This window comes from Cuculus canorus, chromosome Z, assembly GCF_017976375.1.
Source record: "Cuculus canorus isolate bCucCan1 chromosome Z, bCucCan1.pri, whole genome shotgun sequence".
Classification (NCBI taxonomy): domain Eukaryota; kingdom Metazoa; phylum Chordata; class Aves; order Cuculiformes; family Cuculidae; genus Cuculus; species Cuculus canorus.
Genome location: NC_071441.1, coordinates 52,099,675 through 52,127,243, shown reverse-complemented (window position 1 = coordinate 52,127,243; position 27,569 = coordinate 52,099,675). Strand labels below are relative to the sequence as shown.

At 48.2% G+C, this 27,569-nt stretch overlaps 1 protein-coding gene across 4 annotated transcripts in view; it reads left to right on the top strand.

Annotated features, from left to right (window-relative positions):
• The first annotated feature begins 268 nt into the window (after nucleotides 1-268).
• The window catches only part of TMOD1 (tropomodulin 1), a 31,754-nt gene continuing 4,453 nt past the window's right edge, over nucleotides 269-27,569 (top strand). For all 4 annotated transcript variants that reach the window (XM_054054638.1, XM_054054640.1, XM_054054639.1 and 1 more), the window contains exons 1-8: nucleotides 269-425; nucleotides 13,391-13,554; nucleotides 15,979-16,135; nucleotides 19,563-19,682; nucleotides 22,959-23,048; nucleotides 23,525-23,655; nucleotides 25,249-25,356; nucleotides 26,876-27,019. In XM_054054638.1, the coding sequence (XP_053910613.1) occupies nucleotides 13,435-13,554; nucleotides 15,979-16,135; nucleotides 19,563-19,682; nucleotides 22,959-23,048; nucleotides 23,525-23,655; nucleotides 25,249-25,356; nucleotides 26,876-27,019 (870 nt within the window). In that variant the 5' untranslated portion in view covers nucleotides 269-425; nucleotides 13,391-13,434. The remainder of the gene's footprint in view (nucleotides 426-13,390; nucleotides 13,555-15,978; nucleotides 16,136-19,562; nucleotides 19,683-22,958; nucleotides 23,049-23,524; nucleotides 23,656-25,248; nucleotides 25,357-26,875; nucleotides 27,020-27,569) is intronic.

Here is a 27,569-nt window from a genome sequence, read left to right as displayed (position 1 = left end):
TCCAGCCCTCTGATCATCTTTGTAGCCCTCCTCTGGACCCGTTCCAACAGCTCCATATCCTCCTTGTGTTGAGGATTCCAGTACTGGACACGATATTCCAGATGAGGTCTCACGGGATGCACGGGGCAAACGGACAGGGAGAAAAGCAAGACACGGCAGGTGCATGGATGCGTTTGCGGTGACGCAGGGCCACAAAGGTCCGGCGGCAGCGGGGACATCCCCAGCCAAGACACCGGACCCCATCCCGACCGCTCCGGGGAAGGACCTTTTGCCCGAGGTCCCCGGGGGCGGCATCGCCTCCCCGCACCCCATGAGGGCAGGACCGGCCCTCGGTGAGCGCGGCCCTGCCTCCCCGCAGCGGGGAGGGGCGAGGGCACGGCGGGAGGCGCCGGGGCTCGGCGCGGCTGGGCTCGGCCGCCGCTGCGGTAAGCGGGGACGGGGCCGCCCGGCGCCTCCCTGCGCTGCGACCCGGGGGACAGCGGGGAGCCCGGGGAGGTTCCCGCGCGTGTTGGGGACCCCTGGGTGGCGCAGGCAAAGCCGGGGCAGTGGGGGTCCAGGGAGTGCCCACGCGTGTCCAGGGCAGTGGAGATCCAGGGAGGTGCGGGGTGACCCGAGACGGCAGGGACCCCCGGGAGACGACCGTGAGTGTCGGGGATAGCAGGGATTCAGGGAGATGCTCACACACGTTGGGGACAGTGGGGACCCCCGGGAGGTGCCCACGCGTGTCCTGGCAATGGGGACCCCCGGGAGGTGCCCACGTGTGTCGGGGACAGTGGGGTCCAGGGATGTGCCCACACATGTCCTGGGCAGCAGGGATCCAGGGGAGCACCCAGCGTGTCCGGGGACAGCAGGGACCTCGGGAAATGCCCACGGGAGTCCGGAGCAGCGGGGACCCCCGGGAAGCACAGGCAGACCCGGAAGAGACGGGACCCCCGGGAGGTGCCCACGCGTGTTAGAGGCAGTGGGGACCCCCGGGAGGTGCGGGCAGACCTGGGACAGCGGGGACCCTCTGGAGGTGCCCACGTGTATAGGGGACAGCAGGGATCCAGGGAGTTGCCCAAGCATGCTGGGGACGGTGGGGATACAAGGAGATGCCCACATGTATCCTGGACAGCAGGGACCCCTGGGAGATGCCCATGCATGTTGGGGACAGTGGAGACCCCCGGGAGGTGCCCACACGTGTCCTGGGCAGCAGGGACCCCTGGGAGGTGCCCACATGTGTCGGAGACAGCGGGGATCCAGGGAGGTGCCCACACATGTCCGGGGCAGCAGAGACCCCCCAGAGTGTCCATGTGTGTTGGAGACAGCAGGGACCCCTGGGAGGCTCCCACGCGTGCCCGGGGCAGCGGGGACCCGCAGGGGCAGCGCCCCTAGGGCAGATGCCACCAGCAGGCAAGGTGTTTCTTTCTTAATGCTGTTGCATTTGTAATTATTGAGGCTGTGCTGGGAAAGGGTTCTCCAGGGGATGGATCAAGAGAAAGCTGCACTGCTTTCTTACTGGAGAAGTTGAAATTGATGTGGGTGCATAAGATTCCCCGAGTCCTTGTGGTGTGTTTTCCATGGCTATCCTTTGTCTGGCTTATCTCAAATATAACTTTCCTTCACGCAGCTGGACACCGCTTCTGCCCCCACTCACGTGCCAGCCTGATGTGCTCATCGCTCTGCTTTTGCTTTTGAAATGGTCCTAAATGGGATCTAGATGAGCTGAAGCCATTGCCTGCTGCCCCCCTTCTGGACTGGCTGCCCTACCTCTGGGCAGAGTTCCTCTCTCTGGTTGCTTTCCATCTTTCATTGAGTATTGGGCCTTGAGCCAGAAAGGTGCTTAGCCACATGGCTGAGGCTATTTTAAAGCGTGTATAAAATCCCTTCCATGTGTGACCCACCAGATCACGTGGGAGTGAAGAATGAATTCCTCATCTCTCATTCAAGAGACAAGATTTCTGCCAAGAGGTGGCACCTGCTCTCAGACTAACTGATAGCGCATATGCTGGACAAGCTTTTGAGTATGCTTCAGGTTACAGTAGTGAGCCCTTCATCTTTTATCTTCTTGAAAGAAGGGTCTGTACTACAGCATTGAAGCCAAGCACTGTCTTGAGGGCATTGTGGTGCCCAGAGTCGGACACCTTTTGCAGTGATGTAGAAGAGTCTGCGCTGTTGTCTCTCGACAGCCTCTGTGCCTGCTGCTCTAAGGTACATGCACTGGGTGTTCCAATAAGCAGACTGCATCCCATACTCACTGCTGCTCATTTTGAGTTGTCTCTTTTCTTCTTGTCAGTGCTTTTTTCTTCCCCTCCCTTCAGCAGTGCTTTGTTTTCCAGCCTGACTCTTCTTGTTCTTTCCTCCATGCGTTTCTCAGCTGTGATGGTCTGCTGGCTTTTCTCCAGATAACACTTTTCTGTATAATATTGGGAATATGTTGCTGCCTCCCCTTCTGCTTGATGTATTTGGGAAAGTCAAATGGATGTGTAGTCAACCTGGTCTATCTCATTACTGATTTCCTTTTGCCCATGTTTTAATTTCATTCACCCAAAGGACAGTTTGATCTATCTTTTTAGGAGATCCTTTTGTAAGAATTGTCTTTCCCCTGTTGCTAGGTGTGTAACTCAGTCCCCAAGAGTGATGTTCTCCTGATGTAACATTTGCAGATGAACTGTTTTACTTCTCCTTTTGCTGCTTCACTGTTTTCCAGGCACACAGAGTTTTTGTGAAAGCCCAGTGCAGCTCGATAGGAGAAGGCTGAGATCTGCTCTCTGATTTTTTTCCTCTGTAGTTGACAGACATTTGCAAGTCACATGCTAGGAAGACTCTGTCTTCATTTCTCTGTTCCAGACAGGGACTTGTAATCAAAACATGTTTACTTTGTAGAATTACTGGGCAATTGAAAACAACAGGAGATGGAAATTGTGTTCATGGCTCCATGGTACTAAATGGCCGCATGGTTTTTGTCACAATACACCAGTACTGCTGGTGGCTCAGCGGTTCTCTAGTCCATGCCTAGCTCCCAGGAGGTCTCTCCTCAGCCTGTGAGGTTGTGGCTTTGTATGTCTAAGACCCTCCAAAAATGGAGATCCCACCTCCCTGATGCTCTGTCCCAGAGCTGCATCAACCTGCTCGGCGAGAGATTTCTTTCTACTCATTCGTGCTGAATGAGATAAACACAAATCAGAGGCTATCCTGAGTCAGACCAAGGTCTGTCCAACCCAGGATACTCTAGCTAGCAGCAGATGCTCTGGGAGAGTCATGGAAACAAGGCTACAGAGGTGATTTCCCAGAGCTGTCCTGCAGAGAAGGACTTGGGGGTGCTGGTTGATGAGAAGCTCGATATGAGCCGGCAATGTGCGCTTGCAGCCCAGAAGGCCAACCAAATCCTGGGCTGCATCAAAAGAAGCGTGGCCAGCAGGGCCAGGGAGAGGATTCTGCCCCTCTGTTCCTCTCTTGTGAGACCTCTTCTGGAGTATTGTGTCCAGTTCTAGAATTCTCAGCATAAGAAGGATATGGAGCTGTTGGAACGAGTCCAGAGAAGGGCTACAAAGATGATCAGAGGACTGAAGCACCTTCCCTATGAAGACAGGCTGAGAGCTTTGGGCTTGTTCAGCCTGGAGTAGAGAAGGCTCAGAGGAGATCTTACAGTGACCTTCCAGTATATGAAGGGGGCCATAAGAAAGCAGGGGAGGGACTATTTACAAAGGCTTGTAGTGATAGGACCAGGGGGAATGGGTATAAACTAGAGAGGGGCAGATTTAGGCTAGACATAAGGAGGAATTTATTTACCAGGAGGGTGGTGAGGCGTTGGAACAGGTTGTCCAGGAAAGCTGTGGATGCTCCATCCATGGAGGTGTCCAAGCCCCAGTTGGATGGGGCCTTGCGGAGCCTGATCTAGTGGGAGATGTCCCTGCCCATGGCAGGGGGGTTGGAACTAGATGATCTTTAAGGTCCCTTCCAACCCTAACTATTTTATGATTCTATGATTGATTCTGTGACTCTATGATTCTAACTCTGCCCCTTTCCAACACTATGTGGTTTAATAGCTCTCTCAGCTGGAGGTGGTATCTTTGTTTCTTCAGGCCTTGGAGGACTGCATGAGGATGCCACCTCTGTTAAATGTCTCGTTCAGATTTGGTGCACAGCATACACCACATGTTCATTGATGCCAGAATGGTACTCATTTTGCTCCTGTGTTCATAAAGTATCAACCCATCTTGGGCTTATTACCTGCACCTTGATGGCACATTGCGCTTCTGTGCTTCAGCTGTGCTGGCAGTGGGATGGGATCAGGTGCATGCAGATGTGGGGGTGTTGCTAAAAGGTCTCTGTGTTTTGCTCAGTGCGGTTTGGCAGGGCCTCTGTTTTACAGGACATTGCCATCACCTGCGGAAGGGTCCAAGGCACAGCTCAGTGCAAGACAGGAACCTTTTTGCTCCTGTGTTCACATGGCGTCCATCAGGTTCGGCCACTCCCAGCAGCTAGTGTGTGCCAGAGAAGCAGGAGTCCCTCTGAGGACTAACAGAAGTTCAGGCAAGAAACACAGGACAGCTTTTCAGAGGAGATTGTTCTGGCTTTGAAGTTTCCAAGTGGAAGGGTTCAAGTTACAGAGCAGGAACTGAGTCCACGGTGTCACTAATGACTCAAGTGTGCCCGCACACTTTTCATAGGGATTAGTAATTAAGTAATTAAGTACATGCCGGGTGAATGAGAGAACCTCACTCAAAATAGGAGAACACATAACTGTGTTTACAAGTGTGTGCCTTAAACAAGGGCAGGTGCAGCTGGGATAATTTGTATTTAGACTTTGGAAGAGTTTGGCCTTGTTATGTTAACTGGTCACTGGACATCCAGGCTGTTTGCTGGTTGGCCTTGATAAGAAAGACTGCCTGGTAAGAGCTGGTATTGAGCTGTGTGGGCTTGCAGGCTGCAAGGGAAGGAGGGCCAGGAGATACAGGCAGTTTCTGAGTCTCGGGTTAGGTACTGACTGAGCTGCACCTCCAGGCATGCAAGGAAGGGGGAAAGTCCACCTGAGTGCAGCCAGTATTAAGATTTCCCTAAGTAGGAGTGGATGCAGAGAGAGGTCACTTTGGTCAAGAACAGGGAGCTTCCTTGTGTGTGTGACCTTGGGCAACAAGCTGTTTGCTGTGGAGCTGTCAAGTGCAAGGATGGGAAGGTCAGCTCTGGCATGAGGATCCCCATGGGAATGAAAGCATCATCATCAGTAAGTGTCGTCTGTGGTGTATTGAGCTTGGTGGCTGTAGGGTTCTGGGTGGTGATGATAACTCCGGTTAGCAAGATTTATTTTGCATGGCCAGCATGTCATTTAGAGAGGCAGAAGTCACACTCTGCTTTGATAGATCCAAAATGCCTCCTTCCAGATGTTTCTTTTCAAATATGAATTGTCTAATGTTAATGGCTGCTGATTCTGATTCCTCCCAAACCAGAGGAAGTCTGAGTTTCATGAAGGGGCAGCTTATTCCTCATTGAATTTCATTAGCCGTGGATCTCTTACAGGAAGGCTAAGAGGGCCTCAGTCTTTCTAATTGGTGGCTGGCTTGCCTGGTGTGATGAGAGTGCATACCGAGCTCAGCTTTCTGTATCTGACATGACAGAGCTTCTCACTGTCCGGAGCATCCCTTGTCTTTTCTCTGTCCACTCCTCTCATCCAGGGCCTGAATGCACTGCCACTGCCCGGCTCTGCTGTGGAAACCCGAGGGATGAGGAAACGCCTGATGGGCACTGCTCCCTGCGCAGGGCTGGGGACATCACCTACCTTGTATGCTCTATTTTATTGATGACGCTTGCCTACCTTGCAAGCTGCACCAGGGCTTCTCAGCATGAGAAAGCTGCGAAGCAAGATACTGTGATGGTCTCTGGGAGGCTGAGTGGCTGCAAAAGCAAGTGGCTTAGCCAAGGTGACCTTTAACTATGTCTGAGCTCATGGGTGGTTTAACAGTTCGGTTCAGGGGAAGGCAGCTAAACCCCTGTGTGTTCAACTAGAATCAGAATACAAGCTTGAATTGCAGTAGTGAGGACTTTGCTTCAGCTAGATAAACTGAGTGCAGAAAAGTTCTTGTGAAATATAGGGGACCAGCTTGGACCCCCATTCTTGTCCTCCTGGCATTCAGAGGAGGAACCTGGACAATTAGACTGACCTATGCATTCTTCTGACACCAAGTCGTGGAAGCTTTAGGTGGGAAAGAACCTCTGGAAGTTCCTAGACCTTGAGTGAGGATGCCTAGCCCCAGGCTAGGTCAGATTGCCCGAAACCTTGCCCAGTTGAGCATCGAATGTCCAAGGATGGAGATCCCACCACCTCTCTGGTCCATGCTGAAGGGCTGTACTGCTCTTGCAGCAAGGAGTCTTCCCTTCCCCATGTTATTCCCATTGCCTTTTGTCCTTCCCCTATGCACCTCTGAGGAAAGTCTAGTTCTCTCTTCTCTAGAAGTCCTTTCCCTTTAGGCAGTGGATGACTGACTGCAATTAGAAGCCTGATTCCCTCCATTTCTCCTTGCATCTTCTGTGCCTCCCTTCGGATGGCCCTACACTGAAGTCTCTTCAGCTTATCAAGACTCATCTTTTGCTGGGCAACATTGAACTGAATGCAGCATCCAGCTGCAGCCCCAATGGTGCTAAGCAGAGCGGAATACCAACCTGTGTGGATTCCTGGCTAGATGCTTTCTAGTGCAGCTTGGACTGCAAGTCCAGTGCACGGTCTGTAGGAGGTCTCTTGTAGCTTTAGCAAGATGTTTCAACATCTTGTACATTCAAGATGGGAATGCAGACCCAGAGCAGACCCACAGCTCTTGACCCTGTAGCCTGGGTCTGTGTTGATGGCTTGTTAAAAAGTTACTTTCATCTCTGGCTGAGAAAATGAGATCAGCGTAAAAAAGAACCTACAAAAAGTGCAGGAGACCATTCCCTTAAAAGGACGGCCTTTAGGTATTTGTCTTCCTTTCATTTCTCCAAGGCAGACTTGACATTTAGCGAGAACACAGTCTGCTTGCTTGAAATGGGGCAAACATTTCATTGCTTGTACCACAGATACAGGGCATGGAGTCAGCTGCAAGGCCACTGCTGGGCTCTGGTTGTGTCATCCAGAGAAGAGACTGCTGGCTCCAGGTGTGACATTTATATCTGTGCTGAGAGGAGAGCATTCCTGTTCCAGCACCTGCATTTGGCTCTCTTGTGGTCAGGGTAGCTACAGACAAGAGGCACCCAGCAATCAGAACTTTGGATATGTGTGGCTGTGAGGGGGACAGATCCAGCTCCTCCTCTGCTCTGCTCTGCTTTGACACTTGGTTTTGCAAAATTCACACACTCATGTTTTTATATGTGGTCTCAGAAGAAGCTGATGTGCATCTTTCCCTCCGTCATTACTGGATCTGGCCCTGATTTGTTCGTGCCTTCTTGAAACTCCTGGGAACTGATGATTTTGGGGTATTCAGTGGTTCAAACAGTTGGGTGGCTGTGGAGTCAGGTGCTTGCACACCAGTGCCCAGGTATGCTGGGATGCAAGCCCAGGGTTTGCAAGCTGTCCCGATGAGCTGTAGAACCAACAGAGACTCACATTTTGGTAGACAGATGTCCTTCATCCCTACTACATCCCCACTGAGTCTGTCCCAGCTCTACCACGTGAAAACGTTCCCTCTTCTCCAAGTGCTTCTGGTACTTCCTCTCCCTCTAGACCTCCCTGCAGATGTCCCAGCTCTCTCCTTCATTCCCTGACTGTCAGCCAAAGGAGGTGCTTAGGCTTGCTCCATGTTACACCTGGGCTGATGGACCTTTTGTATGCATGTGCAGCTTGACAAGGAATTAGGGTTTGAGTCCTGTATGAGATTTCATTAGAGTTAGCTCATGGCTTTTAAGGTTTATCAGGGGACTGAGGAGCCACTTAAAAATACAGTCTTCATTTAGGAGACCAACTGGCATTGATTTTTCTCCTCTTGTCTGCGCAGCATGCATCTTGGATTTACACTTGGTTGATTCGCTGAGGTCTAAGTCCATGCACAGAAAGTACTTAACTTCTCTTGAGTTTACATTAAATGGTCATTTAAAGTGCATATAATTTCTCAGAAAAAGCCCTGGCATTTTTCTTTAAAGTTCTGCTAAATGTTAAAGACAAAGAAATTGTAGCAACTACAGAGGGGTTGTTGACATTGGTTTATTATTTTTATACTGTAAAAATAATAACTCTGAACTTTGGCTCAGTTTTATATTTAAGCTATGAAAAAAATCTCATAAATCAAAACACTTCACAAGTCAAAGAGGAACTGTTCTAAAGCCAGGAAATCCCTTAGGAGGTTAACTCCTGTCTCCAGTGCTGCTTGAAAACAGCTTTCATCCCGAATACCCTTCTGCCTTCAAACTTGTCAGTTGTTTCCAAGAATCATCAATATCTGTTCTGGTGACACTTGTTGGCCTTACCTTGTAGACCAAGCCTTTGGTCTGCTTTCTTATTTCAAAGCACTGAAGAAGTTTCCCGGTAGATTTGAGGGTTATTTGCAGACTGGCATTCATTTTTTCAGCTGTGGCTCTCATTGGCCTCTGCCTTTTGCTGATGATCCAGCTGTGGCTGGTGACTCGGGGTGCACCAAGCCCTCTGCCCTCCCTGTGGTCATGGAATTGACCGCTGCATGCCGCAGCCTGCTGCCAGGTGCTGAAATGAGGGTCAGATTGGACTGATGACAGAATTTATCCCTGAAGAGCCCTGTGTCTTCACTGAGGTTAGTTGCTCTTTCTCTCCATGTACGTGCAGGAAAGCTGGGGAGGGGGTCTCTGTCAGGGAGCGTAGTGATAGGGTGAGCGGTAGTGGTTTTAAGCTGAAATAGAGGAGATTTAGATCAGATATTAGGAAGAAATTTTTTTACTGTGAGTGTAGTGAGGCACTGGCACAGTTGCCCAGAGAAGTCGTGGCTGCCCGGTCCCTGGAGGTGTTTACAGCCAGGTTGGATGGGGCTTTGAGCAGCCTGATCTAGTGGGACATGTCCCAGGGGGGTTGGAACTGGGTGATCTTTAAGGTACCTTCTAACCCAAACCATTCTGTGATTCTGCGATACATATGAAGAGAACAGAGCTTTCAGTAATTTTCTGCGGTGACCATGCTTGTACATGTGGGTGTTTGTGCAGTAAGAGTCCGGGTTTCACAGCACAAATATGTGCAAGACCACTGTCACATCACATTACGTAGCACTCAGGGAAATCAGCTTCTATGTTTTCTCTGTGACAGTTTCGTATTTTCTTGGAATTTGTCTAGCTTGCTGCTGGTTTTGTCAGTTTACCCAATTCTGCTTTCTTGTTCTTTTGCTGAGGCTGTGAGAGGATTCAGGGATGATCCTGCTGATCCTCTGACTCTGTAGTATCTGTGCTGCTCCACAGCCTTCCTGAACAACCTGTTGCAACCTGAGCCTTTTGCTGCCCTGCTCCTGCCCTCCCTACTTCCCCCAGTGAGGAGCACGACCGTGTCTCCATGCTTGCTTTCTGCCGTGGGTGGGGCACAGTGTTCCCACGTGGGCCACTTTCCCAACTTCCCTCAGTTTCCACTGGTTCCCTCTTTTCCTGTCAGTGCTGTTCTCTGGTTTTGGTGCCCCAGAAAGGGGACAGTGCTGCAGAGGGGCTGTGAAAGGTGCAGAGGAGTATTTCCAATGTTGTATGGGATAAGTTTCGTTTTCACTTGTTGTACAGCATGCCTATGTTTGTTCAGTGGTTTTCAGAAAGAAACTATTCCATCCCCCTCATAATCATAAATGTTGCCTTTCTGGTTTTGGTTTTGTTTTCCTGTATTGGTGATAGGAACACTTTTCCCTGTAGGTGACCTCTGGTGTACATCTCCCATCCGATTTAATTTTTCTCCCTGAACCTTTTCATTGGTCTTCATATATACCACTTGTGTGCTCTTCAAGCTTACCAAACACAGGTGTTTCAGCTCTTTGCTGATATGTCTGGCCTAATATCTTACTGTCTTGGTGCAAAGAACAGGTTGCCCAGGGAAGCTGTGGCTGCCCCATCCCTGGAGGTGTTCAAGGCCAGGTTGGATGGGGCCTTGGGCAGCCTGGTCTAGTGGGAAGTGTCCCTGGCTATGGCCTGGGGGTTGGAACTAGGTGGTCTTTAAGGTCCCTTCCAACTCAAACCATTCTATGATTCTATAGTGCTCAATATGAATTTCAATTTCCTGAGGACTTACAGGTGTAGTAGTATCAGTCCTGTGTCAGTCATTACATGTACATTTTGTTGTGGTGTTTCCTTCATTGGTTGAATGAAAAGTGTATTGGTAGGTTTAATGAAAAATAACAGTAGATCAAAGCTGCAATTTTAGGAAGGTATTGAGAATAGATTTGATGGAGATTTGTGGTAAGGGTTAACTCTTTCCTGAATGTACAGAGGTGCACAGATTTGAAATTTCAATATAGTATTGCAGTCCTGTTGGAGGATCTTGTTATTATTTTGGAGTGCAGGTGTTAAACCATACTTGAACCCTAGCACAGGTCAGGGAGAGCTGTTCACGGAGCTGAGTATTTCAGCACTTTGTATAAATAAAAACAATTACGCTTAGGTAGAATTTGCCCACTTCCTATTTTTGGCAGCACAGAGCCCTTCTGCCATTTATAGCAGAGGAGGTATTTGCTTTTTCTCCCAGCACTCATTAGTGAGATAGAGTAGAAGGGGTCTGGATGCGGAGATAAGGGGGAGCCAGTGAACATACTGGTCCTGGGGCTGGTGCTGCAGGGTGCGATGCTCGAAACACACAGGTTGTGCAGTGGGCGGCCACAGGCACCGTTAGCACTCCCAACACTCTCCACAGGAGCTTTGTGAGCCGTCAACGCCGTCCAACTGCACCAGCAGGGTGGTGAGGGCACTGTCCCCCCCAGCAGCTCTGCTTCGGTGCGTAGCAAACGAAATTCTCCCCCTGGGGATTTCAGCTGTGTTTTAGCAGGCTCTGCACCTGTCCTCAGTCTTCAAGGCCTTTGCTATATGCAGCCCCGGCTTCATATCTCTGCAAGATACTTTGAAACCTGGAGTGTTTTCCAGAAGTGTTGCCTGTATGGGCTGACATGCAATGTCTGTCTTGCCTTTCACCTATTGGTGCTGACAATCTCCGTCCTTCTGGCAGGAGGCAACAAGGTCAGTTCTGCGGAGGCTGCACTTGAGTCCCAGCTGAGGCGCTGGTCACAGAAAAGGGCTGTGGCTGCCTCTGGGAGTAGTTACCCCCTTATAGCCAAGATGAAGATTGCCATGTGCATGGCAGCTGTAGATATTTTAAGCCATGACAGGGAATTTAGCAGTTTGGGTGGGTTATCTATCCACTGTCTTCCTGCCTGCTCCTAGCTCCTGCCCCTTCTACAGCAGAACAGTCAAAACTAGAAATTGAATATACAGTACAGACTTGTCATGCTTCATGCACTTTAATCTAAGGTTGCAGTGGTGCAAAACATCTCTAGATCCAGGTCCAAGCTGCTTTTCTTGGATATCCCACATCAGAGTAATAATAACTGCTGTGGCAACCAGCATTTGTTCATGTGTAGTTGTGATAAAGACTGTGCTGTTTTCTGCACCGACCAGAAGAACAGCGTTGCTGGGGCTAAGCTGCTTGACGTGGCTCCTAGCCTCACTGGTGCATGATTGTGTGGCTGCTGCTCAGCCAGCCTTGGATTTGCAGCTTGAGGTGCCTTGCACTGACTTGCTAAAGTGCTGGAGTGCTGAGATCTCCCCATCGCCTCGCTTAGCCAAACCCACCAAGCCCTATAGCCCATGATTCCTCCTTCAGCCTCACACTGCCCTGGACCCTGGTGCCACACAGTGCATACCATCCTGTTTCATTCATACCATTTATACCATTTCTTACTATTTCATACCAGCTGAAATGGTTTTCACCCTCTCAGCTCCCAGCTGTGGGAGCCAGGGGGACTGTTCTTCCCACCAAGAAGGCACCATCTCCTGGCGCTCCACCTCCTAAGTGGTGAGTGGCAGGAATGCAAGTGATGCAGGATTCGCCATCACAACAGTGGGAAACTGAACGTCTGACCTAATGACGGCTCTAAATTTAAGGGCTTGCTGTCAAGCCATGTGTGCGTTAATGTGCCCTTTTGTGACCAAGCTGAAGATAATTTTGCTATCTGGAACAGCAGCTGTGTTATAAGTTGTATAAACAGACTTCTCTGCTAATGAAGAGCTATCATAAGAGCATGATTTGCCCTGAGAGGATGGGCAAAACTAGAGATGTGACTCGGGGCAGGGCTCTGACGTTCTGCAGGAGCTGAAAAGAGACCATTTATAGAAATTCAAGAGATGTTTGGCTCCTTGAAAAATGCACAATCCTTGCTGTTACTTTAATGCAAATACCACTTAAGAAAATAGCAATTTTTTTTTTTAACTGTAGGAAAAGTAACTTGAGACTACCTAGAGTTCAATATTCTCCACAACAATTGAACAAAAAAAAAATGTAAATTTACAGGCAGTGCTATGGAACAGAAAGAAGTTTTTCACATTAAAAAAAGCAGAGTTGAGTAGTGTTGTAGCAAGCATATTTTTAACCCACCTGCATATTTTAAACAAGCTGACCTTCGTAGAAGGTCTACTAGAGTCTTTTAGAGCTGGCAGAGCTCCAGTTACGTGCGTGTGATTGTGTATGGCATTTCATATTAGGAGACATGGGACAAACCCCTGGGTCAGCAGGGATTATCCAGATAGGTCATTTAGTACGTTACTCCCACTTCTCTTCTTGAAGGGTTGGTTGAGACGTGCAGTAACATTCAGGTCAGCTGCTTAGCTTTTAGCAGGGCAAACGCATGTCTCAGGGAAGGTGGATCACTAAACAGTGTGTTTATCTGGCAGCCTCCTGAACACAAGTGGATAATACTCCCTGATCTTCTTGTGGTTTTAAAACATGGGGAAGAGTGCCACGTGGTGTGGCCTCGTAGAGCTTTGCAGTGCTCTGAGGTATTCAGTGATGCTACAAGTCCGTTTTCCTGCCAGGTGACATGGTTGTCTGGAATGCCATGCACAGGGAGATACTGGGAGCCTGTAAGGACCCGAGAGCTGCAGACTTTTTATGATTTGCGGTTTGTTGTCCTTCAAGTCAAAAATGCCTTGAACACTTTTCTAACATCTGGCATTGCTTGGAGCAGGACATCTCCAGCCAGGGTCTCATGCAAAGTACTTCCTCAGTGCTGCCCTGTGACTCTGTGACAGGAAAATGTGCTACTGGAGTTGTGCCGCTGTCATGACCATGGTTACTTGCATGTCGGGTATGGACAGGCAGGCCTGAGCAATCTGACCTGGCTTTGAAGTAAACCATGCTTTAAGCATAAATCTGCTGCAACCCTGTGGTATTCAGCATTCCCTGACCAGCCGGGCTGCAGTATCATATTTCACGTGTTCACTGTCGTGCCTCTTGTTTTCATTTCAGACCCTGTTTCAGAGTAAAACTGAGATTCACAAGTCTCCTCTAAGATGTCTTACAGAAAGGAGCTAGAAAAATACCGAGACCTGGATGAAGACAAGATTCTTGGAGCTCTGACAGAGGAGGAGCTCAGGAAGTTAGAGAATGAACTGGAAGAGCTGGATCCTGATGTAAGTAACCTTTACACAAGATCTGCTGGGTGGTAAATCTCAGTAGCCTGTGGGGGAATGGGCTGCATTAGTAATCTGTATGTAAGTGGGATCCTTTGCAGAGCCTTTACTCAGTGCAAGGATGAAAGATGCTGTCAACAGATGAGCAGAAGCAGTTTTGCCATCACAAACACAGGCTACAAATGGGACTTTGTTCCTGTGATATTCCCGTGACGTTGCCATGGTGTGTGTGCTCAGATGTGGTGAGCGCTGTGATTTACAGTACTGATGCGAGCCGCTGCTGCTGCAGGGCAGGAAACCTGCACAATCTGGATCTCTGCTTCTGATCAGGCCATCTTGCAAGGAATGTTTTGGGGTTTGTGGGTTGTTTGGGCTTTTTTCCATAGCAAATTTCAAATGGTTTGTGTTTTCTTCCATTGAGGCAGAAGTCCAAATCCCAGAGTTTTGCAAAATGCGACAATTGCTTTTTAGCGACCTCCCAACATCTGTAGGAGCTGCTCATGCGCAAACTTTGGGCATGCTGGTGCCAAGCAGTGAAAGTTTCTTCTAGGCAGCGTTGTCCTGTGGTCATAGCAGGGGACGTGCAGGGCCAACTGGCTCTGGCAGAGCTCTGGGTTATGGCAGCGTTAGATGATGAGGCTGGGCACTGCCAAGGGAAAAATCATTCCTGCGACATGCAGTTAGTGTTTCTGGGGGAAATGATGGGCAGTGTAGATTGCATCATCATCAGTATTTTTAATTGCAACACAGGAAAATAATTAAGATGTGGCAGGCTAACTCCCAGGATTAAGCAGCTGGCTGATGGGCTGATTAGAGCTGCCTCAGAAAACGAGAGAGCCAGGCAGTGTTCTGTTAAAGATGCAGAAATGTAAAATAATCATCAACATCTGTCAGCACAGGAGCCCAGGCACAGGAGTTAAAGCATGAAGATTGCATGGTCATCTCTCACAGCATGAAGCCTGAGGAAGCAGACTGTTCCCTATGCCTCCATGCTCATGCATTAGCACATTTCTCCTCTGTTGCCCTCCAAGGCTCCCCAAGTCTAATTGCTTCCTATTAATTATTTTCCTTCCCAGTCTTTTCACTGATATGAATTTAAACTATAATGAATTACTTTTATTAGGCAGGCATGGAAAAATCACCTTAGCTGTCTTAAAAAGTTGACTTCTATCCAGCAAAGCTGTAAAGAATATGCTTAGTGTCAAATCTGAGAATAGTCTTACTGCATTAAGGCTGTTCTATATTTAAATATAAGCAGGTGCTTACGTGCCGTATGTGTCAGGCACAAAGCAGCTTCCCATGGTAGCTCATGGGACTGAATAACAAGGAGGAAGTTTAGAAACAAGCTGAGGTTCGCAGGAGTTGTGTTCTGCAATGGAGTGACGTTCTTTGTGAGACCCTGCCTGCAGTTTGTGATAGATCATGAAAAGCAGAAGAGATCACTGCAGCTCTCTGGTCGTGGGGTTTCCCTGAACTCATTGTTGTTGAGACATGTGGGTCATGTGTGCACTCAGACAGACACATGTAGGGAGGATAAGATAGGTTGAATTTAGCAGCTAAATTTTGATGCTCTGACTGTTGCAAAGAGGCAGCAGAAGTGTTGAGGGTGTGGGAAGAGGCTGGTAGGAGCAAGAGGCAGAGAGCTTCCAGACAAAGGGCTGGAGCTGCTGTTGTAGAGAAACATCCACTTGGCAACACAGAGATCTTGTAGTGGAGCCAGAGCCAGCATTTGAAATTGGAGGGGGAGAACAAGCATGACATGTCTTAAATGATGTGGGGATCACTGGGGTTGCATGCATTGTTGTTCAGTTCTGGGCCCCTCGTTACAAGAAGGATGTTGAGGCTCTGGAGCATGTCCAGAGAAGGGCAACGACGCTGGTGAAGGGACTGGAGAACAAGTCTTACGAGCAGCGTCTGAGGGAACTGGGGTTGTTTAACCTTGAGAAGAGGAAGCTGAGTTGCTCTCTACAACTACCTGAAAGGAGGTTGTAGTGAGGAGAGTGCTGGCCTCTTCTCCCAAGTGACAGGGGACAGGACAAGGGGAAACAGCCTCAAGCTGCACCAGGGGAGGTTCAGACTGGATATCAAAAAAATTTTCACAGAGAGAGTCGTGGGGCACTGGCAGAGGCTGCCCAGGGGGGTGGTTGAGTCACCGTCCCTGGAGGTGTTTAAAAGACAGGTAGATGAGGTGCTCAGGGACATGGTTTAGTGGCAGATAGGAATGGTTGGACTCAATGATCCTGGAGGTCTTTTCCAACCTGGTGATTCTGTGATTCTATGGAGATAACCTTAGACATAAAGAGAAGCAAATTACCCAGCAATGTGAAAGAAAGACAGTGCAACAAGGAAAATAGAGAGGGGAGAGCATTTGGATGGGGATTGTGGCCTGCAGGAATAACACATATTTCTCCCCTCTGTGCCTAGAATGCATTGCTGCCAGCAGGGCTCAGGCAGCGGGATCAGACACAAAAGCCACCAACTGGACCATTCAAAAGGGAGGAACTCATGGCCCATCTAGAAAAGCAGGCGAAGGATGTAAAGGACAGAGAAGACTTGGTTCCTTTCACAGGAGAAAAGAGAGGTATGGTCACCCTTCATGCCATGCTGAATGTGTTGTGATGAAGGTATGGTGGGTACACAGCAGAAAGGTTATGTCTGACCTGCATTGCTAAGCACAGGTTCATTTTGATACCACTGAAGTGGTGGATCTGGTCTCTCTGCTGTCTAGCCGCAGCCTAGACTGGCTAATAAACTGGCGTACCCAAGCGGTCCATGTGCTTGCAGATTTGAGTACCACTTGCAGATTTGGGTACCAGCTGGTATGTTGTTAAGTGATGGACAGAAGCTATACCACTGCACGGCCTCTTTCCATCCTCATCCTGCTGCACCTGTAGCAAGCCTTGGGGAGGACTTCATCTTCTGTCCTCTCTTGTTCCTCCTCTGCCCTGTCCTCCTGTGAGCTTCACAGGCTGTGCTCTGGTTACCACTGTGGCCTTTCTTATTCCATGCCTGTGCTCTGAACTTCCATCTTGATATAGAGAAACTCCACAGCTCCTATCAGAGGTGATGATCCCAACAGTTCCTGCCTAGTCTTCATCACATCTTGGCAACCCCAGCCTGATTTCCCAGTCTCCTGCAGTGTGCATGTTTCTGTTTTCCTGCACCGTACCCTGTGATGGCTGCTGCATCTCTGCTTTGTGTAGCCCTGGGGCCTGTGAGCAAGGGGCTCGCTCTTCCTCTCCTCTTTCCTCTGCTTCTGGCACCTTTTCCTGGTCTGCTGGGACATGTCCCATTATCCAAAGGACTTTGCTGCACCCGTTAGCACTCTGAATCTAACGTGGGATGTGGTCTGGGCTGTCCTTACATCTGGGTTCCTGGAGCTTTTCAGCAGCTTTTTTCTGCTGTTGTGTCTCCGTCTGTACCATGGTCCTCTTGCAGCAGTAGATTTGGTTGTATGCCTTTTTTTCACTACTAGTTGCCTCACATCAAAAAAAGAAGTGCATGAAAGTGTGGACATGTCAGCCCGTTTCCTAGCTGAGATCAGATCTTTCTCAAAGCTGCCTCCTTACTGATCCACTTGCTTCTCTGATAAAAAAATTCTGTTAAATCTGTCCATTTAATAAAGCTTCAGGCGGTATTTTAGGAAAAAAAAAAAAAGAGTTTTTTTTCCTTGAAAAAAGTAAATGAAAAGAGTACATGGAGTGGTCTCAGGAAGAGCAATTTAGCAACTTCAAACATACCACAGCCCAGCACTCCTACCTGTCCCTGGCTAGCCCAGCAGATAGTAGCAGTGCTCCAGAGGAGACAAAAGCGTAGTGTCTTCAGCTTCTGTTCTAAGCTAATCGTATTTCAATGTGATGTGATCTCAAACACACAAAACATATTTTCTCTTGTAACATGCTGTTGAGTGAAGACACTACTTAACATTGACCGTGAGCCAGACGTGGTAAATTACATACTCACAGTCGCAGCAGAGCTGGAAATAAATCACTACGTCTGCATTTTGGAGGGTGATTTAATAGTTTGCCATGGAAGGTGCTCTGCCTGGCCCTGCTGGTGGACAGGGTAGGGGTTGGTGTGTGCATACATGCTATGTTCTGAGATACAATGCTGTGTTTGCATTCACCATTTAATTTAAAGTTCAAATTTGTAGTAAAGCATGACTGAGATATAAAACTCTCTAAAATTAAACCCCAGAAGTTTCAATGACACTGAGATGTCAAAAGGTGTGATGGCAGAATTAAGTTTGTCTTGTTTTCCCTATTCCCTACTGAACTGACCAGATGGTGTGTACAATTTGCAGAGCCATGTGTCTGGAGGGACAATAGTTCCAGGTCTCTGCAACAAGCCAGAGCAGAGGGAACCAGCCCTCCCCAGACCCGCTGCTGCAGAGTGCCCAGAAGTTGCCTGGTTGTGCAGGCACACATGACACTGCCTATTTTTGCGAGAGCAGCTGTGTCCCAGGAGGCAGATTCCTGCCCTCTTTGTCAGGGTGCAGGCAAGAGATGGGCCGTTTTGTAAAAGGCTGTTTATAGCAGCCTCCATTTCATACTGGGGGAGCCCGAAGCGCAGTTGCTTCTTCCCTAAGGCTAAATTTAGCCTCTTCTGTTTCTGCACATCCCTGAGCAGTAGGATCTTTGTTTCTCCCCTTTGGTGCTGCTGACTCTAGTTTCAGAGCAGGGACAAAAATAGTCCTGGCTGGCATGCCAGGCTGAGAGCTTTGCACTCGCTATCTCTCTGCACTGATCCTGGACTATTTCAGGGGAGGGGACTGCTCTGAAATGCTCTGGGTTCCCTCCTCCTCCTTCTGTCCCATGACAGCTCTGGGTTTACCCAACAGACTGCTCGCTGCCATGGTCATTTAAAACACCTTAAGCCCCTCTCTTTTCTTAAGGAACCAGGGCAGTCAAAAGTAGGTGTCCTTTTGTGAAATCTCAGACCTGACCTGTTAGCTTCCACAGAGATCTGCCCGCCTGTTAGCAGTGTGAGCAGTTAGGAGCTGGGAGCAGCCATGTGCCCTGTCTGCTGTCCACACCTCCCTGGAACACAGCCTGGATCACTGCAGGCTCCAGTAGAGAAGGGGTCCTGGCTTGCAAAGTCCTGGGTAATGGGATGGATGAGTGCCAGGGAGCCCACAGCATCACTCACTGCACAGCCCCTTGTCCACACTGAATGTGGGGAACCAGCATCCCTCATTAGGAAAAGGCCACAGGTGAGCAGCCAAGGCTGGAGCTTTTTGCTACCAGCTGCACCTGTTGCATTGCACCTCTGGCTTGCAGAGGAGAGGTCTCTTCCTTGGTCTGTTGCTGCCCTGGGAGATGGAGCATGGAGGTCTCTGTCTGGCACACTCCCTGCCTCTCTCCTCACTGCTCTACTGTCCTCTGCAGCAACATCGAGCCGGACCAGCTGCCCCAAGCTTGCTCCTTCTTGCATCCCATGTGCTTAGTGGACCAATGACTGCTATCCATGCCTGCTGCCAGATCCCCCTCCACCACCTCCTTTCCAGCCTCTTTTGACTAATGTGCCATCTGCTCTGCCACTGTGTGTTTGGAGTAAGCAGCAGGAGCTGTCTCAGTGGCAGGACCCCAATCCTGCACAGTGCTGGATCCGGGCCACTGGCCTGTCTTCGTTTGTGTGAGTGCTGGCAAATATCCATCCTTTTCATGCAGCCTTCAAAGAACTGAAGTCCTGCAGGGTCAGACTGTGCATGGCTTTCTGAGTGCTGTGCAAATGTACCATTGGGCATTTTGTAGACGCAGCCCTCTCTGCTGGTGAAAGTGTCCGCAGTTGGAGGTGTCTGGCAGTTGCCTCCTGACTCGCATTGCATCAGGACTTAGACCAAGCTGATGGGAAGGGACTCAGTGTCCCCTCTGATTTTTCTCTAGGTCCTTGTGCTCCCTCTGTCCTTTCCACTGTGCGATTCTCACCCCACGGAAATACATCCACAGGGCTAGTTATGAAACAGGTGCTACAGCTATACTGAGAGTGACCTCACTTTGCATTTATAGGAAAAGCTTGGATACCCAAGGAGAAGCCGATGGATCCTGTTTTGGAAAGTGTGACTCTTGAGCCAGAACTGGAAGAAGCCCTTGCTAATGCTTCTGATGCAGAGCTCTGTGACATTGCTGGTAAAATAGTTTCACATGAATTGGGAGTTCAAATTGTTTGACGATTGGTTTATTTTTGTTTGTTCTTTCGTGGGAAGTGAGATATTGAGCTTTTTGCTGTTTATCTGAATGCTGTCAGTTTTGACAGGAAGTATTTCTTTGTTAAAAAAGAAGTGCATATTTAAAATTGCTTTCAGCCAGGTGATTTAACTAGAAGCACGGACCAATGCTGAGGAGGGAGAAGAAAGATTTATCAAGGGAACAGTGTGTGCTGTTTGATCCATCCTCCTATCTCTGCCATTGAATCTTGCAAATTGCAGTTTATCAGGTTCAGGAGCACAGATTTCTCCAAGCCAAACCTCTAGGAAACAATCAAATAGACATAGTGAGAATGTGAATTTCGTGTGCAACCTATTAAAGGAGCTGTGAGGTCAGAGCAGTCTTTCAATGTATGCTCAGGGCTACAGTTCATTAAACAGCTTCTCCAACGCATTTTAAAGCTATGGATTTCTTGTGATTTGTGCCTTTGGTTTTGTGAGTGTTAGCTCAGGGCTAGGGGAATCCAGCATTAAAAGACAGGTGTACTTAATGATGACTGACAACAGAGTGGAATGCATAGTGAGCTGGAGAAGGGGAAAGAGCGACTGCAGGTGCTGCTTGAGCCCTGACAGCATGCTCTTCACCAGGCTAAACAAACCCCATGCAAGCTGAGAGGAAAAAGTGTAATTCCCGTTTGATTTTTTTTTGCCTCCAAGCTGGATAGGTTCAAGCAGTGTCCTAGTGCTGCTTTTCAGACAGTGTTCTCTGAGTGCAGGCAACCCCCAACTCCTCTCAAGCCTCCTTACTCTGCCACTTTAGAGGTGACAACATTGGTATCTTTCTGAAGTCAGTAGTGTGATCTTAGCTGTGTGACTGGAACAGGATATACGTTTGCTAAAGGAGCGTGTGAACACTCCCTTGGTACTTTATTAAGTTCTGATGTCCCCTGCTGGTCTAGCAGTTGATGAATGTTTCAGTGCGACTGGCTGCTTCTTCCAGGTCTGTCTCCTTCAGACTTCCATACTCCCTACCAGTATCCTCCTTGATAGAAGTCTGTAAGATAGCCTGTAACACAACCACACCACTAGACGTCTACATAAAATTTCATGTGCTGGTTTAGAAATGTGTTTCTGCATTAAGGCTTCCAACACATGTACTGTGGCCAAGCACTGCATCTCTGGGTTTTGCTTTTTTACTATACTCCTAGAGTCCTGTAAAGCCCTATTCTGTAAAATCTGACTTTCTAAACTCCAGATTTGTGCAGCAATTATTTTCACAGAGAAATGTTGTATGGTGCAGCTTGCTCTACAATTGTTGGGCGAATAGACTTGAAGTGGCAGCAGGAGAACTAATGTGATACAAGCTGTGCTGAAATCTCAACACTGACGGCAACAGCATTGCTTTTCCAAGTTTTCTAAGTCTGTGAAACAGCTCCTGCCTGTTCAGCAGGGCTCATTGTCAGCCATGGTGTACTGGATCCTAGTCAGATAACTCTTGTGAGTAGCTCCTAACAAGTCCTGGAAGGGCTGCCATGCCTTTGTTTAGCTGCGGAAGGCAGAATCAGGGTGCCTTCATTCTGCTGGGGTTTATTTGGATGACGCACAGTAAGCCCCAGACTTACAAACAGTGGGTGCCTCTTGTCTACAAGCACAAACCCTACCTTGAACCCCAGCTTACATGGTCATAAACAGCAGATCTTTTTCTCTTTCTGCAGTCCAGGTAATCCACTGTCCTGACTGTCATAGTAAGCTGTGTTTGGTGTGTCTGTGTCTCCAGAATGCAAATAACTTTTCCAAGCCATGTTGCATTCCTTAAAATTTCAGCTATAACTACATGGCAGAGAAGAGGGGTAGGCTAAAATACAAATGAGCATACTCAGCACGCCCAGTCTCAGTCAGACTTTCAGCTGGAGATGGCTTGACTCTGTGCCATCCAACCAGGGATGTGCTGGGGTCCACAGGGAAGCAGACGGTGGTGTTTGCTGACACTTTGCTACCAGCTGTCCAGCCTGTGCAACCCAGACCTGGAGTCATGGTGAGCTGACATCGTAACAGATGCCATTCATCTTATAACCTTCTCCTGCAACTCTTGGCCATTCTTGCCTAAAACCCAAGCAAATGGTGATAAACTGGTGCCAACCAAGCATAAGAGCAGCTTACGGAAAAGCAAAGTGGTTTGTGGCAACATGGTTGAATTTTAGGGGAGATTTGCACTTCATTTATTTTAACTCTGTCCATCCAAAGGTCAAGATTTGTTAAAATGTGTCTGTTTGTAACAAGTATTCACTTTCTGCATTTTTCTTTAGAAAGTAGGATAATTAATTTTTTTTAAGAAGTTGATTAAAAAAAAAAACAGTTTCTTTTTAAACATGAACTTTCTATGAGTAGGAGGGTTGTTTTTACAAACAGAATCTTTGCCCAAATGTTTCTAAGCCATTGCCTTCCCACTGCTCATTTGCAGTTGGCAGGAACCTCAGCAGATCCCCTTGGGCGTGTTTCAATGTACACTTGAATATTGGTTTTGCTGTCGTGAACCTGAGATACACAAATTGGCAGAAGTTTGGGGTTTAGGCTCTTAAAGTCTTTGAATTTTGTCCTTACCATCACTTTATGCATTTTGACCAAGCAAGCAGAGCTTTAGCTTCTCACAAGGTCAACTTCAAAGTGTACTAAGTTTAATTCAAAGCACATCACCACCACCACTTGTTGTTGAGTGAAAACATAATGTGCCTTGCCGTGCTTCAGATGACAGTCATCTCGTATATTGCTGCCTGAGCTTTGGTTCTGCATGGGGCATAACTCATCTGAAAAACTGGTCTGTTGCAGTGTGTGGCACATGTCCAGATGAGCAAGGATGATGAGGATGCGTAGGTGCCTGCTGGACTGGACCTGTTAGACTAAATCCTACCAATGACATTTTCTTGTTTTTTATTTTTTTCCCCTCACTGTTTTTGTGTGATGCTGAATCAAGTCAGCTACTGGGAAGCCTTGGCTGCTTCTCTCTTCGTTGTCTGCAAAACGATGTTCCTCTTCTCCTTTAAATCACGCTACCTTGGAATAAACAAGGGGGTGCATTTGAGCCCTGTTGTGTATTTATTACAGCTGGGGGCCTTTGTTCCACCTTTGTATGTTGTTCTGTGTTTGCACAGGGAAAGGTAATGCACTATAGACCCCTACCCCAGGCAGCATGGCACATATGTGTCTTTTTCTGGCTTTGGAGCCTTCAATAACTCTAGTCATGTCCTTTCTTTTTCTGTAGCCATCCTTGGCATGCACACCCTGATGAGTAACCAGCAGTACTATGGAGCACTGGGGAGCAGCACCATTGTGAACAAAGAAGGGCTTAACAGTAAGTGGTTTAGAGTGTTAGCAGGCTACATCATTTGGCTTTGAAGCTGCTAGCAGAGGCAAAGCTGGAGCTGGTTTTAGGCTGAAGGCTGGAGATGTGACTGTCAGAGCAGCCTGTGATTGCTGGGGCTGTCCACAGTGCATCCATTCCCTATGTGAGCCAGTGCGGTCTCAGCTGCTGACGTGGTGCTGCCTGGGAGGTAGCACAGCCCAGGGAACAGCCCAGTTTTGGACCCCAAGGACAGATAGCAGTCGGCACCTGTGCTGGTTGGCCCCACTGCCAGGCAGTGTTTCTAGGTGCATGTCAACATAAGAGCGAGTAAATGAGTGCTTGTTCAGTCTCTCATTTTGCATCTGTTTGTCTGGTCATGCTTCCCTCTCCCAACACTGTTTCTGGAAGAGGAGAAACACACTCAAAGGGAACATGCTGCTGCTCAGAGTTCTTTCGGTTTCATTTATCTTGCTATTCATTTGCAGGTGTGATTAAACCCACACAGTACAAACCAGTTCCTGATGAGGAACCGAACTCAACAGATGTGGAGGAAACTCTGAAACGAATACAAAGTAATGATCCTGACCTTGAGGAAGTCAACCTTAACAATATTATGGTATGTGCTCCTTTTTACTCTCCTCTCTTAATAACAGGGCTAAATGTGAAACATAGAAGGCAGAGACCAGGTCTGTTTTGCTGTGCAGAGCAATACTGTTAACACTGAGACACGGTGTTAGACAAGAAATACCAATGCTTCCCAGCACTGTTTTGGGCAACAGAGTTGTTACCTGCTGTGGGACAACAGTGTGGGGTTGGTAACCGGAGCACTCCTGTAGGTGCCTGGAAGAGCAGAGCTGTGTTGAGGGTGGTTTGAGAACTTCATCTCCAGCCTGTTTGTTTAAAAGCATTGTAGGTTGCTTTAATAGTTTAGTCAGGCCCGTTTGTTGGAGAGGCTGTTTATTTAAGATTAAATAGTGGGAGAAAAAAAGCTTCATAATCCTGATACTTGCCATGAAAATATGAAGAAACCTCCCTTCTTGTAGGTAGTCCTATCGATCTCCCACCTATGCCTTCTATGGAACTCCTTTACTTCTCATAGAATGCAAATCAGGACACAGTACCACTTCTTATGTTGCCTCTGGGACACGTACACATACTAAAAACTGCAGTTTACATCTGTCCTCCCTGACACCAGCGCCCTCATCCCATGGGATCTGTTGAATGACGACATGTTCAAATATCAAGAACATGGTTAACTGCCTAAGTACAAAAAAACCACTGGTTCCCTTCTGCCTGCACATTTTTACTTTCACATATTTGGTTCTGGCTAGTGACCCTGAATGTCCCTTGAGGACACCAGGCTGAGGATCTGGCAGGCAGTTACTCTCTTTACATGTTGGACTCGTGACTTTGGGACACAGTTAGGAGAACTGGGGAGTGGCAGTGGAGAAGGTGAGATACTGGGCTCTGTGTTGTAGCTCTTGCAGATAGCTTTGACTATAGATGATTCCACATGGTAGGATCCAAATGGTGCGTTAAGAAGTCAAAGATGAGGATACCACTTAAAAATTTAGACAGATGAAAATTTGTGCATCTGAAAAGATTATCTAAAGTGCTTCATAAGTGAAAAATAATTCGTTTTGTAGGAGCTGAGAATAAATAGCATGGATTTATTTTCTAGACTGAGACCTAGCATGGCAAACGTTAGCTTAAAGATGTATAAAACAGTCAGAGGTATCTGGTTTGTACAACAAGGAGATCATTTCAGGTCCTTCTGGATTAGGCTCTGTAGGTGGAAACTTTCCTGAACATGACGTAAATGTTGCTCAATGCTATCATTCGTATTAAAAAGCACAGGAGCGGTGCTTTGTAGGCTTGTGGATCTTAGTTACATACATCCCCACAACGCCTGCATTCGTAAGTAGCTGAGTTTCTGAGCAATTAAATTAATCAGCAGACACTGTAGCTTCAAATCAAGGCAGTGAGCTATCAGCAGAGTGGGAAGAAGACACTGCCATGCTCCTTGGGCTGTGCTAATATAGCAAGAGAACTTATAAAAACATTGATCAACCCCTTACTATATTACTTCAGTTCATTTGGTGGTTTGACCTTGGTAAGAAATTTAAAGTATCATTTAACAATAAATGTATCACATATTCCTTCATACAGATGATGGTCTAAGGCAAGTTTTCTGCATTTCTTTTCGTAGAATATTCCCATACCAACTTTAAAAGCTTTTGCAGAAGCACTGAAAAATAACACCTATGTGAAGAAGTTCAGTATAGTTGGGACACGGAGCAATGATCCTGTTGCTTTCGTAAGTACTGTCAGCTCATCATGAAGTTATGACAGGAGCTGTTCTTGGGCGAGGTATTTTCGGAGTTGACTGACTGCTTTTGCACCTTATGCTGGTTTGGCCCGTTCTGCACCTCTGGCATTTGGTGCAGGTGCTTCAGCTTCAAGAGAAAGCAAGCGACAGACAGGTTTTAGTTCCTTTGCTTCCTTTTTCAGCTGTGGAGATGTCAGGACACAGTCCTTTAATTCCATTCAGCCCAATATTTGTCCTCAAGGTTCTCCTGGAGAAGGAGCAGGAGACAAGACCTGACTTCCTCGTGGCATTTTGTAAAAGCAGTTTGTCTGTCACTGTTTATACTACACCAGGGCCATCTCGTGTGCTTCTGTTGGTACAAAGCTGTACATTGCTGTGTGTAAACCTGTCCTTCCCCTCGCGCATGTGTGCTCTGGCTCCCTTTCATGTATTCCTTTGTGCAAACCTGTGCAGGACTCTTATCTTTCTTATGTGTGGCCTCAGTGGCTGATAAAGGGTCTGTCTAGCTGGTGCAAGCAGTCTTAGTATTAGTGGGGATGCAGAGAGGTACTGAGCGTTCTTGTCTGGCATTTGTGCTCCATTCTAGTCTGCATCCTTACTCACTCTTCCAGCACCATTGCAGCCAGTTTTAGCTCTTCTTCACACAGGCCACCTCTACCTACACCCAGACTCACAGGTGCATAACAGTTTCCTGTTAGAAGAAAACTTCTTTTTTGCAGGGCGAGTACTGCCCTCACATTACTTCAGGCACTCTGGACTGGGGAAGAAGACTGTGCAGGCAGCACTGGTGCTGTTTAAGGGCCTGTGGGCCACAGTGCAGGGCTAGGGGAGCTGTGGAGTGCCATGTGAGTGGGTGCAGGGCAGCCCTGCCACTTGGGCACCACCTTCTGTTTCATGGCATAGATGGGTCCTCCCATGGAGCTTGTGAAATGAGATTATCAGATCAAATTGAGGGGGCTGGGAGTGTGCCAGTCCATGTCCGGTCCTGCCCGCTGAGGGAAGGAGAAGTAATCAGTATGGTTGTGAGGTCATTTGGGAGGATGTCTTGTACATGGAGAATCCCTTGTTGTTCAACAGATGCTCTTTTGTATGCCTGCTGTGATGGGAAGCATCTCAGCCCTGTGCAGAAGAAGCAGTACAGACAGGGCACTGATCAGGCAGGAGGCAGGGCTGATAGTGGCCAACATCCCTGCCACCACTGTGCTGGCTTTGGAAGAGTGACAGATGAAGGAGAGGACTGTTGCCTTTTGGGGTGGCCCTAACGGTTTGTCCATACGAGGTTTTGCTGTGGTCTCCAGCGTGCTCCCATTCAAGAATACTCTTGCAACAGAGGAAAACTACCTACACCCTGCAGGGAGTTCTCCCATCTGTTGGCAGAGAAACCACTTGGCATGCAGAGTCCTCCCAGTGTCCTCTGAAGGTGAGGGGAGTTGAACCCCTGCTGCTCTGCATTGCTCTGCTCCTGCCTACCTGGCTGCCAACTCTGACCACCCACCTCTGCCCACAGGCACTGGCAGAAATGCTGAAGGTCAATAACACACTGAAGAGCCTGAATGTGGAATCAAATTTCATATCTGGGACAGGAATCTTGGCTGTTGTTGAAGCACTCCAGGGCAACACATCACTTGTCGAGCTGCGCATCGACAATCAGGTAAAGAGTGTGTGAGCGGCAGCTCTGAGCAAGTGAATGTGTCCTGGTTGTGGGAAGTTGCGTGGGTGGTCAGGGTGGAGGGGGAGGCAGTGCGCCACCACTGCCAGGTTGCTTTGGAGACGTTTCAGTCCGTGGTTTCTCCTGCAGTTCCTAGGCAGTATCTGGTACTGCCTACTGTAATTAACAAAAGCTGTGGCAGTGCAAGCAGCTTTCAGTGTTCCCGGCGCTGCCCTAGAGAGCAGTGAGGCACCTGTCAAATATTTTGCTGTGCTCTGAGCTCCTGTGGGAACTTTAGTAATAATGTCTATTTAGTAAAACTCATCTTTTCACTGCAATGCAGGGGAAAGAGAAGGACAGCCCCAGAGTGTGCAGTGGTGCAGATGCTGTGTCACGTTTAGCCCTCCCAGAAACTCAGGGGCTAGTAGAGAAGCAGCTGAGCTGTGGGGAGTTCAGGGACAGACCCCTGGAAAGTCAAAATCCTAGTTTCTCCAGACACTTCTTAGCTGTACATCTGTCCAAGGAATGAAGTCTTTGGGCAGGAGGATTTGTG